Genomic DNA, 18,160 nt, shown 5'->3' on the forward strand with positions numbered 1-18,160 from the left:
GTGGAAAAAAGGTGAAGTTCAAGAAGTGTAAGTGAGATCCGGGGAAGGATGAAGTAGCGTGGCAGGCGCAATGCAGATATACTCCCAGGAGGGTAAATAGGCAGCGATGGCACCTATTGTCACCAGATCGCGCAATGCGAATATTAGGTAGTACAATTAATCACAATAGCAAGCCAATGTCATTGTTCAGGCTATTGAAGAATAGATAGAGGAGAGAGAATCGCCCGCGAAGGAGCGGAAGCCGACCGAACCACACACCGCCTTCGTCAGGCAAAGCTCCCACGGCTTTGCTCATCATCACTTAACACGTCTTCGACAACCTTGTTATCTTCTCGCTAATATCACATCTGTCGGGGATTTTTGCTATCTTGTATCCTTCTTTGAACACTGTTTCGGCAATACCAAGCTACTAGAGACAAATCGACTTGCTCCGGAGCTCCCAAGTAGCGATAGCTTCGCCCTCTCTGCTCTCGTTTCATCAAGTCTTGTCAGATATCTTTTAACTATGGATCGCCTTAACCGGATGCTCCAGGCCGCTCAAGGCATGGGGATGGGAGGCGCTGCTCCTGGTGGCGTAAGTTGGATAAGACTCTAATCTCCTTGTTGGGAGGCATTAATGGCACCCTAGCCTAGCTTCACCATGTTTCTCTGCATTGACTAATGAGAGCCATTGTTTAGGATACCCCGAACCTGATCGATAACTCCGAAACTGTCCACATCTCTTCCTTGGCTCTACTGAAGATGCTACGACATGGCCGCGCGGGTGTCCCGATGGAGGTCATGGGCCTGATGCTGGGCGAGTTCGTTGATGAATACACAGTTCGGGTAGTGGACGTCTTTGCCATGCCCCAGAGCGGTACTGGTGTTAGTGTCGAGGCAGTGGACCCTGTGTTCCAAACTAGAATGATGGAAATGCTTCGGCAGACGGGACGGTAAGCCTGTCAGCTCATATACAAATAGAGGATCCCCCAATGCTGATAGTTTGTGCAGACCAGAAACCGTGGTTGGCTGGTACCACTCGCATCCCGGTTTCGGCTGCTGGCTCTCCTCGGTCGATATCAACACTCAGCAGTCGTTTGAGCAGCTCACACCGCGTGCGGTTGCCGTTGTCGTTGATCCTATCCAGTCAGTGAAGGGCAAGGTCGTCATTGACGCCTTCCGTCTCATCCAGCCTCAGACCGTGGTCATGGGCCAGGAGCCCCGCCAAACTACATCAAACTTGGGTCATCTCAACAAGCCTTCGATTCAGGCTCTGATTCACGGTCTCAACCGCCACTATTACAGCATTGCGATTGATTACCGTAAGACGGGACTGGAAGAGAACATGTTGATGAACCTTCACAAGCATGTATGGACCGAGGCCTTGGAGATGAGTGACTTCCACGAGGAAGGCCAGCACAACGTGGAACGCATGAAGCAGCTTGTTCTCCTTGCAGAGGGTTACGAGAAGCGCATCAAGGAAGAGACGGAGCTGAACAAGGATCAGCTGAAGACGAGATATGTTGGCAAGCTTGATCCCAAGAAGCGTATGTTCTTCCTTGCGACAATAACCCCAGAAAACATATACTGACGCTCTACAGACATCGAGGATGTAAGTCAACAGTTGATTGAGGATAACATTGTTGCCGTCTCGCGGCAGATGATTGACAAGGAGGCTTCGGTGGCACGGCAATCATCCAAAGAAGACACAAACGGTGCTGCCATGGAAGTTGATGAAGATCTCTAAAGAGCTAGAAAAGTGTGTCAACCAAACCGCTTTAATTATTACCGATTGGTTGGGCTTTATGTTACCAAACCAAACCAACAGACGAATGAAATCTACTCAAACTTTGACATAACAATAATAAATTCATTGTCAATAAGAATGGCGTTTGGGCTATTGTTGAAGTAGGTGCTTGTCTATAATTCTGTTTCATGTGATCTATGCGCCGCGCAATGTATAAATCGTAACAATATGGAAAATATCCACCGAACAATGGTCTATCATGACTCCAACTTGACTGTCTGAAGCGAGTTGCTCAAGGCTTCGACAACATCAGGGGAGTAGGCCCGCAGGCCATCAAAGGCAGCATCCACGTCAATGAGCTCATGTTTCTCGTGAGTGTCATCTTGAGTGTCGCTCCAGCCCCTATCAGGGCCCCAAAGGACATTTTTCTGAGCATTCCGGGTTTCCTCAAGCAAGCGAGTCATCAGAGGTCCATTCTTCTCTACAGAGGGCCAGGCATCGAATTCGACCTGAACTAGACCCGGCAGCCGTTCCAAGATTTGACTTAACAATTTGCCACAGAAGTTGGTATAATAATCCTTGGATATGCGAAAGCCCTCGAACACAGGGTGTGAAGGGTCACACTGCACAAACACTTTCAACGTGCGCACAAGCTCCATGTCGTGTAATCCCAATCCCTGGTTCACAACCCATGACTTTGGGGGTGCAGTCCAGCTTGATCCTACAATCAATTCAATCGTGGTGATCGAAGATCGGTGGCGTCGAGGCAAAGCCCGGATCGTGGGCATGCGCAAGAAGTCTTGGACGGGGAACACACGGAATGTCTGGGTCGAATAGAAGTAGTGAGTGGCTTCGTCGTGGATCTGTCTCGAGACAAGGAACAGGGCGACGCGGTGCGAAGATGGTGCTAGAGGTTTGCTCTTCTTCGCCGAAGACCCAACGTTGCCACCAGTGCGCTTCAATGTACTCTTCCGAGTCGGCGTGAACAGGACATAATGATAAATAAGCAGGCGGATCTCGGACGGTAGACGGAGGAAAGGGAATTGCTGTAAAATTTCAGGTCCTTCTGGTTCGGAGTCGACGTCGGAGAGTTGCTCCTCAAAATGGATCATCTTCTTTTTGAACCCCATGATTGCGAAGTATGCAGGTGAATTCTATGAGATACGAACGAGTCTAGATTTGGACAGGAAGATCATATTTCTGGTAGTCATGTAAAAAAGAGAGAAAAAAGAAAACTAAAAAGGATTTGTGTCCCACGATCGGAGCGCAGCTTCACGGGAAAAACCTTTGCTGCGCTCTTGGTAGTGGGAATGAAGAATATCTTCGTTGGTCTCCCCAGCTAATACAACCCGACATGCAGAGAGAAAAGGCTTGGTAGGTCAAATTAATGTCTGGGTGAACTTTCTGAAGAAGAAAAGAAAAAAGGAGAAGACTCGATGGCCGAGGCGGTCGATATATAAACAAACTGCACGGATGGTCCGGGTGCGGCGCCGTACCGAGTCGCGCCGACTTTTAACGGGAGACCTGAGGTTCATCCCATCATTCAGGACATATTCGTTTCAACCAGATACACAATGCTTAGTCGTGCAGTCTTGCCTCTAACGAGGCCAAATGTCTTCGCATCTGCCGTTCGGGCGTCAACCCTGTCGGCGCGGCCTTCGCCGTACGCTGCTTACAAGCTTTCCCCGGGTATCCAGCTAAGGGCGAAGTCGAATAAATCGAAGTCGAATACTCCCAAAGCAGCTCCAAAAGATTTCGCCGCTGAGCAACCCGAGTTTGATACAAAAGCTGAATCTACACAACCTTCCGAATCTGTGAGATTTTCTTCACCTTTTCACAGAGAGGATTCCCCTCTGACGTTGTCTTTCTAGGCCGAACAACCCCCACAGAAGCCTCTCCCCGATCTGACACAAGGTATTCCATCGACGCTGGCCGCAGAATTGGAAGGTCGTATGAAGAAGGGACCATTGAACCTCACAGAAGACCCTACCCAGTCAGAAGAGTATGAGACAGAAGGCAGAGGAGGTGGTGACATCCCCAAGGGCGGATATGAGACATCTATCGACCGCCGCAAGGCCCGCATGGCCAATATAGTATACGCAGGCATGCTGTTTGCTGGTATTGCTGGCATGGTCTACCTGGGTCGTAACTGGGAAACCGAAGAGGAGGCGCAGCAACACCCTGAGACCCCATCTGGATGGAGTCCCGGTCTTTGGTACAACCGTATCAAGGCCCGCACCAGCGATCTTACCAGCTACTACAAGGACCCCGCTTTCCCCAAGCTGCTTCCGGATGAGGATGCCGAGATGCGTCAGCCATACACCTTGGTGCTCAGTCTTGAGGATCTCCTCGTTCACAGCGAGTGGACCCGTGAGCACGGATGGCGTGTTGCCAAACGGCCTGGTGTCGACTACTTCCTCCGCTACCTGAACCAATACTACGAGCTCGTCCTCTTCACCAGTGTGCCCAGTATGATGGCCGACCAAGTCCTACGCAAACTCGACCCCTACCGTATCATTCGCTGGCCCTTGTTCCGTGAGGCGACCCGGTACAAAGATGGAGAGTACATCAAGGTATGTCGACTTCTTTTCTCCCCTTAGTCTTAAAATGCTAATTGTCTTGCAGGACTTGCAATATCTCAACCGTGACCTTTCCAAGGTTATTCTCATCGACACCAAGGAGGAACACGCCCGCCACCAGCCCGAGAACGCCATCATTCTGGATAAGTGGACAGGTGATCCGAAGGATAAGACGCTGGTCGCCCTCATCCCCTTCCTGGAATACCTTGCTGGTATGGGTGTCGAAGATGTGCGTACCGTGCTGAAGTCGTTTGAAGGCACTCCCATTCCCATCGAGTTTGCCAAGCGCGAGAAGGCGATGCGTGAGCGCTTCGAGAAGGACCTCGCCGAGGAGCAGAAGAAGAGGCCCTCGCGTGGTCTGGGCAACTTTGCTGCAGCACTTGGCTTGAAGTCTTCTGTCACCCTGAACGGTGAGCAGACACCCTCCGAGGGTCTGGCTCAGGGCAAGATGCTTTGGGATCAGATCCGCGAGCGTGGTCAAAAGAACTACGAGATGATTGAGTCAGAGATCCGCCTAAACGGCGAGAAGTGGCTCGCTGAGATGGCAGCTGAGGAGGAGAAGGCCCGCCAGGAACAGATGCAGAGCATGAAGGGCTCTTTCACTGGCATGTTTGGTGGTGGCTCCAAGGAACAGTAACCGACGCGAGCCAATTACTTTTCTTGTGTCTCTAGCAGATAGATCATCAGGGGTTCGTTCTGGGCATTAATGAACGAGTGTAAAATAGGGTTTGGGGTTTGTTAGTTTTATTGTACAAAATTTTAGTCAGAAATTTTAATATGAGAAAGACTGAGATTGGACTGATATCAGGGTCGTTGGGCTTTGGATCCCAGGGTATATATTGTTGAAATAGGAAATTAAGACTATATGTTCAATTATCTTCTGATCATGTCAGGTTCACATCCTGGAAGACGGAGACATCCCATATTCCCGTCATGTCAAAGGGGAAACCGTCCATCGTTCCAAAAGTATTAGATATCGACATCATGTCGTCAACGATGTCGTTGTTTGTTTGTGTCTCTGGCAGCGATATCGCGGCCGGATTGACCAGCCCACTGTCTGCCATCGTGGTTGTGAATGCCTGGTCCATTGTGGCACCGGTCCCGGGAAGCCGGTGCATAATGCGTTCGCAGTGATCCAGACACATGTCTGCTACATCCCAGTCTTCTTCTTCCCGCACACGGCGCAAGACTGAGCGCAGGGTTTCGACGTTGGAAAGACAGGACCGTGCAACATCACTGTCGGTGGTCTCGAATGCACAACGAACTAGCAATGTCGCGGTTGATGTGAGATGGAAGGCGCTATCTGTCAAAGTATTAGGAGACAAGGAATGACCAGAGAGGATGTTTCAACGTACAGGGTAGCCAAAACTCCGTGAAATTATTCTTTCGTAAAGATGTGATGAATCCAACAATCTCCTCTGCTGACCTTCTACATTCTGTTTGGAAATAGCGACGTGCTTCGGTGTTTTCCGTTTCGGAGTTGTTGACTTCCTGCCAGGTTGTTAGAGATCACTCCTTTCGATTTCTCTCCTCTGCGGCTCACATTTAGTTCAACTCGGCTGACAAGCATTTTGACAGCTAAGAAAGCTAGTTGCAAACTGCTTGCTCCATAGATCCGCTCCCCGGGGTGGACTGTGGGCCCTCTCAACCAGTCTGGTAAGGAATCTTCCCATATATCTAGGTCTGTTCGTATTTGTCTGAGCTTCTTGGATGTCTCGCGTGCGGGTTTGTGTTGCAACCCATAGACCAGCGGTAACAGCTCGCCCAAAGTCTCAGTCAACCGGCAGAGGTAGATATGGCAGTGTGCTGCTCTCACACGTTCTGTAGTGCGGAGGTTTGATGGGACCAACACGTCCACGGTGGGTAGAGGCACGTCGTATTGATTTTTGGAAATTTGAGGTGGAACACCATGACCAAAGCTTCCCCTATTTATTGTCAGGTCTGTTGCAAGCCAAAAGAAAAGCAGGACAATCTTACCAACGATCGTGGATCACAACTCCCCACCACAAACGAATCCGCTGGTTTTTTTCCGCTTGTGAAAGCTTCCAATTGCTAGGATCACGGTTCAAACCAAGGCAATTTGCCAAAGATAGCATACGGCCACAGCTGACGGCGTTCCCTGTCATAGAGAAAATGGGCCGTCCAGTCAGATCGATAAGCGCAGCGCTGATTGTGTCTAATCCGGGGGCTGAGAACTCCTCATGCAACGCTGCGACGGTCATGTTGATCGCATATCGAACGTCGGGTTTCGGGTGGCACGCAAGATTTTGTGTGTGTTTCCAATATACGAGGGACATGGAATAGACTTGACACACCAGTGCAGCTGGTGGGTCGTGCAGGTCATCGGCCATGTATGATTCCCAGAACGATTCGCCGTCGAAGATCGGAAAAGAAACGTTGAAACGATCAATGAAACTAGAGTTGAAAATATAAGCAGGGTTACCCAGAAAATGGGGGAAAAGTCAATGCTGAACATACAGTCTCACTAAGTCGTGTTTGAACGGCCCAAGTATTTGTTCGAGGATCTCCTTCTGATTCTCACCGGGAGGAGTTCCTCTCCGCATACCTTTCCTTCGCCGCGAGATTGTGGTGTAAAGGACTGGTTTCCGCGGATCACTAGAGTAGATATTGTACGGGTGACTCTTGGGCTCTTCCGATTGACTCATCCGCTCTGGAGGCATGTGTTTCTCAATGACTTGTGCATCTTCAGCGACCATAGGGCCAACAATGAGAACCGACTCGTTTTGGGGATCGTCCATATCTTTGCGCCGGGAATCACTTCCTCGACGACCACCTGACGAAGTCGTTCCATGAGGACTAGGACCATTGGCCGGCTGCCGGGGCGGCATATTCTGGCTCATGTGGGCGAGTCCATCGTCACTGCGCTTACGCTTCTGCCCCGGCACGGGCTCCATCACTGGCGGCCCTGCCCAGGATTTCGAGTCCGGGGCGCTCAAGACCGAAGTATCCGCGTTGGCCTCCTCTTGATAGTGACAGTCGGCACCTTGCACGCGACATAGAAGACATGATTGACCGGGGATATCAACGGTACATCGAGACTTGCGCTTGCGACACAAGTCACAGGCGCGGACCTTGTGGGAACGGTATGGTCGGGCGCCGGCATTGAATCCGGGAGATGGGAGTTTGGAGGAGGAATTGACTTGGACTGGTGCAGGCGACATGATGCATGCCCAAGTGTGAAGTTATGCGGATGAGGTAATACGGGGAAAGCGAAAGATGGTGATTTGGAGATTTTGTCGGGGTGCTTTCGGAGTCGGCCGATTAGCGGCTGGACAGAGTGAGGGGTATGAGCACGCGGGCTGCAAAATGGGGAGAAAAAGGAGAGAACAAAATTGGGAGCTCTCAATGTCTGAGGAACGGAACTAGATTCGTCAAGGCTAGATGCACATCATCTCGTACAGTCTCCCAAGATATCAGAATCCGGCAATCTCATTTTCTTATCAAAAATTGAACTGCGGGCATCCATGGATGGATCCGTGTGGGGAATGCTGACTCACTCCACGTGAAGCTGACATAATCACTTTCGGCCTCAGGCTCTTTCTATTTTTATCTTCGGACTTGGCGTGGACAATGCAGGCGATCGGCATGGGTTGATTCATTGACGTGGGTGTCCCGCATTGCCTCATGGGGCGAGAAACTGCACAGCCACAAGTTCATATTCCTCGCAACAATGCCCGCGGCGTGCCTGATCCGTTGTATGTAGGTACAAAGCGGTGATCATGGAGGATACTTCCCCCACCGAGGACACTTTCGTCCATCAGGGCTCCTCTGCGTCGCTCAGCCTGAAGACGTGTTTTGATCGGCTACCACTTAATGTGATTGAGCAGTAAGTCAATATCTCACCGGGTAGTCGCAACCTTGTGTTCGTCCGACATGTGGCCTTACGGTCAGTCATTGACCGCAATTCTTACCGAGTCAATAGCATCCTATATGCTTCCGATGCCAATACATTTGCATCACTATCTCTACTAAACCGACGGTGGAAGCATGCATCCGATTCCGAGGCATTATATGCGTATCAATTGTCACGCTGTTCATCATTTTCCTGGGCCCGTGGGCTCATTTCTGAGACAGAAAGCCTCACTAAACTCAAGCGCCAATTTGTCAAGGAGGTCAGACAGAACGCATTCGATGCATTTTTACGGCCCCGGCAGACTCTCGTGCGACTAATTTCAAGTTCCATGAGCTCGTCGACGGCGTTCCCACAGGGTGAGGTTTTTCGATTCTCGTTTTCTGGAAATGGTCAAATGGTTCTCTGCATCACCTCTTCTCGCATCGTTGTACTAGATGTGGCCACTGACCCAGTTGCCGTCAAGCATGAGCTTATGACTCGAAGGCGGCCACTGGGAGCCACACTCCGTGATGATGGCTCACTCATTGCCGTTTTGTCTTCCACGCATAGAGTTCATATCTACCAGCTCTCTGATGATGAAGCCAAGCACATCCAAGTTATCACACTGAATGATGCTCCAAGGGATATTAAATTCTCTCCAGCAGGTAGCGTGTTAGCCTTAGCCTTTGAGGATAGTATTGAGGTATACGCTGTGGGTGGAGAAGCGTTGCCAACCGACCGCCGGGCGGTGCGTTGTCCCCGCGTTGATGCACTTTCATTTTCACCCGATGGAGCGATGCTTCTTGGCTTCGCAGATGAAGGTATCGTCACCATCACCCCTCCTTTCTATACTGAGACCGGAACGGACGCCTCGCCCGAAGAACTCGAGATGCGAATGTGGACCACTCAAATTCTCTTTCCTGAAACAATTGATTGCCATATCACTCACGGCTCTCTTATTGCTGGTCACGAGGATGCTGACGATCTCTGGGTAATGGGATATGATCAACAATTGGGGGCATTCAGGGCGCTTCAATTAAACAAGAATGCGGGAATCGTTTATTTTGCCAGTCCATTCCTCACTGATGAATCTCGGGAGATGCGGCCAAGCATGAGACCCGCCACGGATTATGCGGCAGAACTTTCTGCTTTAGGGTTCCAAGATTCAGAATTGTGGATATATGGGATGCCTGGTTTGGGTGCTAGTGAAATCACTGGTACCGAGATTGGTGGTGGTCATCATTATGGAGGCTGTGCGCCTCGCGACAATCTAGCACAGCTTCAGAAGATCGTTCAACAACCTAAGATCTTGATCCGGGGACGGCGGGTGAGTGACATGCATGGAATCACATCCGCTCATTGGGTGCATTCAGATTCGAAACGCCGGAGACTCGTCGCGGTAGCGCCTGGTGGTGTGCGCTCACAGAACTTCGGCGGAGAAGATATCCCAGTGGACGGTGGTCGCATCCTCCTCCTTGATTTTGAGCGCTCAACTATGAACGGTGAATCCATTGTGCTTGATATCGAAGTCGGAGAAACGGCGCCCAAGATTCTCATGGAGCCCGACTCCTCTTTGGCCACGGAAGTTGAGCTTGAAAGAAGGCGAACACGACTACACCGCGGCGATACTGCTACAAATTTCGCGGGCCTTAGTCATTCAGCAACTACTCGAGAGGCTCGAGCTCTGCCACTTCACCTCCGCCGCAACAGTCTTGCAATTCCTACCTCTCCCAGCGAGACTGCTCGAGGCGAGATAGTCGACCTTCCATATGACAATACTCAGCCTCGTTCCAGCGAAGTCCTCCATCGAGCTGCCACTGCGGCTGCGTCAACCCGTGGGCGATACGACCCTCGGTATCGCAGTTCCCACAACCCTCGGCATATTCCCCATGAGAGTGACGCCGACGCTTGGGTGCCACCGCCTCCTCCTTATAAACGCGAGACAGTGGACCCATTGCCAGAACATCTACAGCGACTTCTTCTCCCGCCAGCCAATGCCGCCAATTCTTCCCTCCCCCTTGGGAGAGAAGAAACCGTTCCTGCTGCGCAGGAAGCAGCCCGTCCACGCCCACAATCTGTCAATTTACAGAGAGTAGGCAATATATCTAGCGCCAGGCGTAGGGGAAGCTCCATTGGCAGAGACTTTAACCCAGATCAATTGGTACCCCAAGATTCGTTCACAAACGGCCTCTCACCAGAACAGCCTCGATCTGCTTCGCGTCCACCTACAGCGACCCAACCCACCACACCTACGTTTGCTGTGTATCCAGCCCAACTACAACCACACGAAAACACCATGCCACTTCCATATTTGGGGGCGTCGGCACTAGGTGATGCACTTGGCGATGCCTACTTCCCATACTCCGTGTCATCGCCAAACCTTCTCCATATCCCACAGCCATATCAAGAGGGACAGGGCACTGCAGCAGATGATGAGCATGAGATACCTCAGAGACAGCGGTCTTTCCAGAGGCGAGTTTCGACCGAACCCAGTAGCTTACCCCCACCAACAAACGAAGAATGGCGCCGGCGGATTCAGGATTGGAACGATAACACTATTAAGGAGCGGGGTCGTAAGCGAAGGGGGAAGTGCCAGGTTATGTAGCCTCTTCTATCATATGTCCAGTTCTCCATCTATACAACTGTCACCTTATTAAACAAAGCTTTGTTCCCATAGGAGGTTGCAGTCCTGATAAATCGTGTAGTTATTATCCTATTGTTCAGCCGAGTGCATCCGGACTTTGCGGCATAGAGATATTGGCGAGGCTTCTACAGCGAGGCCTCGGCGGGGATGATGGATTATGTACTGACCGATCTTTATGATGGGCAGTTCTCAGACAATTCATATGGTTAGAAAAAATTACTATTTCCCGATGTTGGCCCTCTTGCCGCTCAATATTGTCGTAGTAATAGCCTTGTCACTGCTCTATATACCGAGAGCATCCAAAGGGAAATCGTGCTGAGTTGATCAGCTGTCAACCCCCAACAGCACGTTTATTTTACATTTCGAGTCTTATCATTGGAGCACAGCTCCTCTTAAACAGGACCTTTTACAAGAGCAACCTTCAATCACAACAGTACAATATTATTGAATTGACCGGTGAAGCAAGACAGTCAAAAATCAACAAGAAGAAGACAACGCTTTGTGGGGTATCACGATAACAACAAAAAAAAGACCCGGCCAGTTTCAATGGATGCTGGATCTGTACAAACAAAACACAAGGAACCCACACAACGCACAACACCTGAATCATGGCATGCATGTTCATCCCAATGTTAATATCCCTTTGTACCATGTCCCATAAATCATATCCCATCATGGTTTGTAGAGTCCATGCACAAAATCCAGAGTTTAACCGGTTGAATAAAGGAAACGCTGGAGGACAATGAAGTAATGGAAGGAGTCACGGGTCCTGGGAAAGCCCTAACTGTCAGTAAATTGAAAAACAGAAATAGAGAGCGAGCAGGACATACCAGCTTCCTTGCAAGATTGGAAAAAAATACTCAATTTTGGTTTTGTTGGTTCGTCATCAAGAGCTTTCCAAGTTTTTGGGGGGTACCCGAGTCGGATAAAGGTGAAAAGTGATAACGAGGAATGTCCCGGAAGTGTCACCCGCTTTTTATATGTAGCTCGAATGGTGAGGTAATATATGTCGACCGAGGGTTGTCGCATTGTCTGTCTGTCCTGTGGCCTGAAGAAAGGGCAAGGTGCCGAAGAAAATTGACGGACATGGAGAGGCTCATCCAGAGACCTTGGACAAACGTCTTGATTGACACCGACGAACACATGAGATTGAGCGAAGACGCAAAGACGCCCATTGTTTTCAGGGGGCTCATCCAACACAAAGTCTTAGTCAAAGTCTTGTGGAGAGAGGAAAAAGGAGCTGCAAGGCAGGTCTGATAAGCATATTGGCAAGCAGTTTTGTAATTTGAAAGTCGCTCCGAAATTGCACAGAGCACAAAAGCATTGATAATGGTTCATCCTCCAGTGTGTAACGTGCAACAACCTTTGGGAGGAAAATCAGATGATAAAATTGGAATTGGTTTGGTGATAGACCCTTGATTCCTGAATTCGAGTGGAAGCATGATCAAAGTCGAAGGCCCGATTGATGGTCATGGGGCTCTTGATCCAGCAAAGGCTGGCCTCACAGCCCAGCGGAGAGCAACTTAATCTGAGTTGACCAGCAGATGTGTGGTAATGATAAATTGAGGCAGAATTGCTTTTCTTCCTCTCAATTCGCGTCCGACTGAAGCCGTCCCGTAAGCTCAGTGGAAGTCTTTCTTTCTTTCTTTTGAATGCGGTTGATCGAATTTGGATGCTTGAAAGAGGATGCTTGGATGAGGATGCTTGAGATCGTTCGACACTGTGTTCTTTCTTTTGCTTTCCCTTTTTTTTGCCTTGCGAGTAAAGCCTGTTGAGGTGATGGATGCAAAAGATGGCGAATGGTGTCCATGCACAAGCAGGGTTGATTAACGTCCCGCAAGCCACCGTCAAGATGACGATGTGCCGAGATTGCTGATGTAGAAGATAGTAGATACCGATGCAGATAATGTGGAGGTTTGTCCAGTCGGCTCCTCCCCCCAGAGGCCGTTTGGAAAACTGACACTGTCCCCATGTCGGTTGAATGATTGGCGCAATGAATGACCGTGGTTCATGTGGTTGGAATATGGAACAGGCAGGTTTAGTGACTGTCGTCCTGCAAAAAAAAAAATGGTCGAAGGAATGAATGTACTCGGGCAGGACCTCGTCACCAAGGTGCTGCGTTGCAGCACATGGAATAGCGTTCACAGAGAATCGTGAACCCAGTAGGATTGAATTGAAGAATGAAAAAGACAATCAAGATGTGTGTCTAATTTGAGCTTCTCCCGAAGTCATCATGAACAGCAAGATGGCGCGACAGTCCGTTTGATTGTCGATGCAGACGAGGGCGGAAGACCCTTTGCGAGAAGATGATAGAACCGAGATTGTCGTGACCGTGGTCGAGAGCCGAAGAACCGAAATCAGATGGCAAATCTCAAGCCCAGACAGCAAAAGCAAAAACAAAGCGACGTGAGACAGGAGTCGCAAGAGTCACCTCAAGTGAAGGTGAGAGAGAAGTGAGAGAAGTGAGAGAAGTGAGAGAAGTGAGAGAAGTGAGAGAAAAGTGAAAGCATATCTCTCTTTTCTGGTTTTCTGGTTTTCTGGGTTTCTCAATTCTCTCTGGTTTTTGCTTTTTCTGGTTTTTTTTTTTGGTGCATATTGGCCAGTCAACTCAATCTCCAACCCAACCACATACGAAAAGCTTCTGAGGACACTTGACGCGGCCCCAGCACACCATGTACCAGCAGACTAAAAGCGCTGCAGGACAGCCGAGAAGGACCTAAACAACCCTCCGAAGAGAGGAGTTCCTTCAAGGTTGTCCCCCTCAGACACTTTAGTTGCTGGTACATGTCCCACCTCCACCGAAGCATCTAAGCATGACACTATCGACGACGGCGGCGGCGATGGGCAGGGTGAGGGGCACTGTCATCAGGCGAAGTCGTACCACAGTCCGTAGGAGGATCAATGTTCACATTCGCGAACAAGGGAGTTGGAGAAGGAGGACCACTCTGCGAATCACCCTGCTCCGCCAAGCGACCAGGAACGAAGACCGGAGCCAAAGCCGACAAAGGCGTCGAGCTCGAAGACATCGCAAGAGAAGCACGGGAAGCGTAAGAGGCCAAAACATTGGAATGTTGAAGTTCCTTACGTTCCTGTCGTGCTTTCTTTGCGTCGCGACGTCTCTTTGCTTGCGACGGACGGTTTCTTCGGCTGAAGTACGCCGGGGTGGAATCAGGACGCTCATCTTCCGCACCGTTGCCAATCGGACTCTCAGCCGGAGCCGGAGAATCGTCAGGGTCGGAGGCGTAGAGATCAGTCGAGTTCCAAGGATGCCGCGAGACCAAGTTCGCGCGAGCGTCATCCGTTGTGTCAACCGGGTTGGTGGTATTGCAGGCCGATACTGGGTCCAGTGACTGCTCATCTCCCAGGTTTTCGGTGATCCGGTGGACCCAGATACCTCTAAACTGGGAGAGAACCGACACGTGAGATACAGATTCGGGACAATTGTCAGCAGCGATGACCCAAGAAAGAATCTCTTCATCCGTTTCCGTTGGACCCGCGATCAGACGATCCATCTCCTCGTCGAACGAAGATGAATCCTCCTCGGCCACAAATTGCACACGTGCGATCTGGGCTTGGCCCTCAAGAACCTTCAGAATCCACTCAATCAAGGTACCAAGACCGGAGCACAATTGCCGTTGGTAAGCAATCAAGTCCCAAAGGACTTGGAGGAAACACCAAACGCCAAGGAACAACAACAACGTGGCGAAGTAGTCTTGCTCGGGCTTGGGCCGAAGCTGGTGGATGTCGACAAATTCCTCGGGATCAGAAGATGTCACTCCGTCACTTGACCAAGACGAGACCGAGATGGGTACCAGGAACGGGGTTAGAAACCAGGGCGGCATCTCATCGGCCAGACTGTGCCGGACGATGACATCCGTACCAAGGCTAAAAACCGTATCCGTCGAGTTTGCATACCCATGGCCAACGTGAGGCGACTCCCATACAGGATGCTCGCCCTGGGAGGCATGACCGCGCTTGGAGGCGGCAGCGTTCACCAGGTCACAGAAGGCCCAAGACTCCATCGTCAGCTGGAACGTACCAGACAGACGCCGCATGAACGACTGCTCCGGAGCAGTGAAACCCGGGATGGGGAACCACTGACTCCAGAGAGTCATGCCCAGGAAGATTCCCAAGAAGGGGATCAACATGTTGATTTTTTTTTCTGCGGTAAGAGACGAAGGCATTAGCATTGTATGCCGACACGAGTCAATAGAAAGGGACTGGGATAGAAGGGGTATGGGATAGAAGGGGTATGGGATAGAAGGGGTATGGGATAGAAGGGGTATGGGACAGAAGGAGTATAGGGTAGAAGGGGACTTGACCCAAGACTTACTTTTTTTTTTAAATAAAAATGAAAAAATGCCGCGAGGCCGAGAACGTGGGGGGGGAGCAGAAATGTCACAGCGCAGATGGCGCTGGTGAGAACTGGGTTGGTAACTTGAGAAGAGAAGAGAGAGAGAGAGAAGAAAGAAAGAGAAAAGTGAGGGGAGGGGGGTATTTATAGGAAATCCTGGGTCCCCTAAACAGAGGGTACTGCAAAAATGGAAGGAACGATGGACACAATGGGCAGGCGTTATGTGTCTCGACCATTGAACTTCCATTTTAGGAAGGGACGACTGTGACGAGACAGCCTATTGTCACCCGGGGCCTGCTATTGAGCCTATTGAACGCTTCAATCTAAAATGGCAGGAGCTACCGCCGGAAAGGGACCAAAGGACTATTCAGCCTTAAGCTTGATTCCCAGACCAAAAGCCCATTAGCTGCAGACTCGATATCTACCTGGTAGATCGTCGAACTTGCAAACAGGGAATAGCCTCAATTTTGTGCTCCAACGCTCACGCTAGAGAGCAGCAGGGAGACACCTTTTATAAGACTCGCGTCTCTATGGACATAGCTATATACACTAAATGTATCTGTAATCTGCCTAGTCAAGACGTCAGGCCTTTGGGGTTAGATGTGTGTCTCTACCGCTTTGCAGTCGATGTATTGCCAGGCATGAGAAATGTCCTCGGATCCTACGCTTCATGCCTAGGCAACCCAAGACACTTGTGATCTTTGGCTGTCTAATCTCTCATATTAGATGGCATCATACTCGCTGGATCTGATGAGAACTACCTTACCACATTGTGTGGATGGTATACTGAAATGGTAGCTATTCCATTGTCGATGTGGCCATCGCATTGATGTCTCCGCACGGGTGACGATGTCACCCCAGACGTGAACACCAGGCTCTTTGGGGAGATGCACAACTCACCCAAGTCAACCAAGCAGTTCTTGTCAACCATCAGCACGGCAACGCGCCGACTATCCAGTTTATCTATCCCCATCTCCAAATCGACGGACGTCCCCGAGGCCTTTACGACCCGATTCCCTGTGACGATGACGGCCTCAGTTGTCTGTTTCTGTCGTGCCCACAATCGTTTACCGGCCTGGAAAAGCCCCGTCACACCCTCAGCGAGTGGATCACAATAACCTTCGAGAATTCTGTTTGGTCCTGGAAGAGCCCCCTGGGTTCTCGGGCCTATATGAGGCAAGCACATTCTGATATGGTTCGAGATACGACCTGAGAGACTGACGAGCTCTTAGGCTGAGACGACCCACAAGTCGAATTGCTAGGCTCGCGGAAATACTGTACAATGTGCAGCTCGCCATATCAAAACGACAGAACATGCAGTCAGCATATCCAGGATGAACACACCAGCAGCACACAAAGATGTCTACAACCTCGACCGAGACAACGCCTTCCTACACATCTCAGAGAAGCAAGGCAAGAATAAAGCCTCCACGCACCATCACCATGCTAAGCAAAACCGCCAACGGTCTTGACTGACTGACTGACTACTACTATTTCTAGGTTAAATGCTTCCAATCACCTATTGAAATTGAATGTAAGTACATCACAAATATCCATAGATGTTTGCTGAAACAACACGACCGCCGCTACCACCCGACAACTGGCCAAGCAGGCCCCCGTTCCGCGAAGACTGGACGGCGGATGTGCCTTGTAGCCAGGATTTCGGCATTGAGAAAAGGCAACAGTGAACAAACCAATAAGGACGAAAGATTATTGGGATTATATGAATACTGCGTGGTTATACACACTGGTGGGCGTGGTAAAGACATGGACGAACATGACTATATGTGAATTTGATACGGCCTGTGGCTTGTCATAATGATTTTGTGCCCTCAGACCTCGTTCCATCCTTGCAGGGCAGGTCGGATGGTTCTTTGACTCCTTTATTCTTTGTTCTTCGTCAGTTCCCTAAGCCTCTTGGCCTTGATTATGCGTTATTCCGCACAATGGTATTGATTATGCCCTTTGTTTCTCTTTGTTCCTAAGATCAACTGGCTAAAACTATATAAGCGTATTCGATGCACAGTTGTTTTACTGGGGTACCAACAGGATCTCAAGAAGCTTGAGTTACGGTAAGCGCTTAACATCCTGTGATCTCAATTGGTTTGGTGTGCTTAGAGGGAGCTTCATCGCAATGCCCGCCAAGTACCCCGAGTTTGAGCCATTGGGCGAGACCTTTCGACGATGGATGGAGTCTGCCGATGAGCCCGGATGTTATATTCCCAGAACCACACTTACTGTGGCAGGCCTCGATCCTACGCTCTGGCATGTCGTTTCCAGCCCAAAGCCCCTTACACTAGAATGGGAAGCCTGGGCCGATACTTTTGGCCTAACACTTGGCGACCCAGCAAGCGGACAAACAATGTATCTGGACCAGTCAGTTCTTAAAATCAAAGGCGAGTATACATACTGGATGGGGCGAATCGGACCAGGCGTTATATTCATAGATAACATGAAGAGAGCACAGGATCCCACGAACTTCCACATGTCCGAGTTTACCAAGGCTCTCTATGAGTCGCATTATCCCTTGGAAAGCCTAAAGTGTGTTATTGTTACTATGATCATTCAAGCGGAAACCAGGCCCTTTATTCGAGAGGATATTTACGGGTCCCGGGGGCTTGGGTTTCCACCTAAGGAGCCGCAAACTTGGCAGTCTCCTTCGCCGGAGTTTTGCGGTATCCTTGGTACTCCAATTGGTAAAGTTGTTGCGGCCTTTGTCTTGTGTGCATACGGTCAGGGGGTCAAACGGATTCCGCGGATCGTGACATTCCATACTAGCTTGGCTGGACTCAACATTCGGTTCGATATTGAGGATGTCTGAGAACTTACCTTGATTCGCTTGACTAACTCTCAGCAGCTGAATTTCCCAGATAGTGGATAATCCTTTTCTTTGGCGAGTACGTGATTGAGCATTACTGACATTTGTTTTTGAAGTTTCTTTTGCCTGGCCCTATAGTTGTGACATGAATAAATCTAGAAGCTTTCAAGTCGAAACGACGCTTAT

At 50.0% G+C, this 18,160-nt stretch overlaps 9 protein-coding genes across 9 annotated transcripts; 5 read left to right on the forward strand and 4 right to left on the reverse strand.

Moving 5' to 3' along the window:
- Window positions 1-505: 505 nt before the first annotated feature.
- N7525_000612 (proteasome regulatory particle lid subunit RPN11) lies at window positions 506-1,726 on the forward strand (the record flags this gene model as incomplete). The annotated part of the gene is made up of 4 exons (XM_002562174.2): window positions 506-574; window positions 679-932; window positions 991-1,526; window positions 1,581-1,726. The coding sequence occupies 4 exons, from the start codon at window positions 506-508 to the stop codon at window positions 1,724-1,726; spliced, it is 1,005 nt and encodes a 334-aa protein (XP_002562220.2).
- Window positions 1,727-1,983: 257 nt separating this feature from the next.
- On the reverse strand, window positions 1,984-2,856 carry N7525_000613 (uncharacterized protein; the record flags this gene model as incomplete). The annotated part of the gene is made up of 1 exon (XM_002562173.1): window positions 1,984-2,856. The coding sequence occupies one exon, from the start codon at window positions 2,854-2,856 to the stop codon at window positions 1,984-1,986; it is 873 nt and encodes a 290-aa protein (XP_002562219.1).
- A 444-nt stretch (window positions 2,857-3,300) lies between these two features.
- Window positions 3,301-4,942, forward strand: N7525_000614 (protein translocase subunit TIM50; the record flags this gene model as incomplete). Its single annotated transcript, XM_002562172.2, has 3 exons — window positions 3,301-3,540; window positions 3,598-4,299; window positions 4,352-4,942. The coding sequence occupies 3 exons, from the start codon at window positions 3,301-3,303 to the stop codon at window positions 4,940-4,942; spliced, it is 1,533 nt and encodes a 510-aa protein (XP_002562218.1).
- A 247-nt stretch (window positions 4,943-5,189) lies between these two features.
- N7525_000615 (putative C6 transcription factor) lies at window positions 5,190-7,487 on the reverse strand (the record flags this gene model as incomplete). Its single annotated transcript, XM_002562171.1, has 5 exons — window positions 5,190-5,608; window positions 5,661-5,796; window positions 5,849-6,230; window positions 6,283-6,720; window positions 6,784-7,487. 5 exons carry the CDS (start codon window positions 7,485-7,487, stop codon window positions 5,190-5,192), a joined length of 2,079 nt encoding a protein of 692 aa, XP_002562217.1.
- A 558-nt stretch (window positions 7,488-8,045) lies between these two features.
- N7525_000616 (F-box domain protein) lies at window positions 8,046-10,763 on the forward strand (the record flags this gene model as incomplete). The annotated part of the gene is made up of 2 exons (XM_002562170.1): window positions 8,046-8,152; window positions 8,249-10,763. The coding sequence occupies 2 exons, from the start codon at window positions 8,046-8,048 to the stop codon at window positions 10,761-10,763; spliced, it is 2,622 nt and encodes an 873-aa protein (XP_002562216.1).
- Window positions 10,764-13,621: 2,858 nt separating this feature from the next.
- On the reverse strand, window positions 13,622-14,950 carry N7525_000617 (uncharacterized protein; the record flags this gene model as incomplete). Its single annotated transcript, XM_002562167.2, has 1 exon — window positions 13,622-14,950. The coding sequence occupies one exon, from the start codon at window positions 14,948-14,950 to the stop codon at window positions 13,622-13,624; it is 1,329 nt and encodes a 442-aa protein (XP_002562213.1).
- Window positions 14,951-15,878: 928 nt separating this feature from the next.
- Window positions 15,879-16,342, reverse strand: N7525_000618 (uncharacterized protein; the record flags this gene model as incomplete). Its single annotated transcript, XM_061211632.1, has 2 exons — window positions 15,879-16,033; window positions 16,057-16,342. The coding sequence occupies 2 exons, from the start codon at window positions 16,340-16,342 to the stop codon at window positions 15,879-15,881; spliced, it is 441 nt and encodes a 146-aa protein (XP_061070858.1).
- A 148-nt stretch (window positions 16,343-16,490) lies between these two features.
- Window positions 16,491-16,844, forward strand: N7525_000619 (uncharacterized protein; the record flags this gene model as incomplete). Its single annotated transcript, XM_061211633.1, has 3 exons — window positions 16,491-16,621; window positions 16,657-16,690; window positions 16,716-16,844. The coding sequence occupies 3 exons, from the start codon at window positions 16,491-16,493 to the stop codon at window positions 16,842-16,844; spliced, it is 294 nt and encodes a 97-aa protein (XP_061070859.1).
- A 446-nt stretch (window positions 16,845-17,290) lies between these two features.
- Window positions 17,291-17,977, forward strand: N7525_000620 (uncharacterized protein; the record flags this gene model as incomplete). The annotated part of the gene is made up of 1 exon (XM_002562165.2): window positions 17,291-17,977. The coding sequence occupies one exon, from the start codon at window positions 17,291-17,293 to the stop codon at window positions 17,975-17,977; it is 687 nt and encodes a 228-aa protein (XP_002562211.1).
- Window positions 17,978-18,160: the final 183 nt, after the last annotated feature.

The sequence above is a fragment of the Penicillium rubens genome (genome assembly GCF_028828025.1).
Source record: "Penicillium rubens strain IBT 27055 chromosome Unknown utg000001l_segment0_segment0, whole genome shotgun sequence".
Taxonomy (NCBI): Eukaryota; Fungi; Ascomycota; class Eurotiomycetes; order Eurotiales; family Aspergillaceae; genus Penicillium; species Penicillium rubens.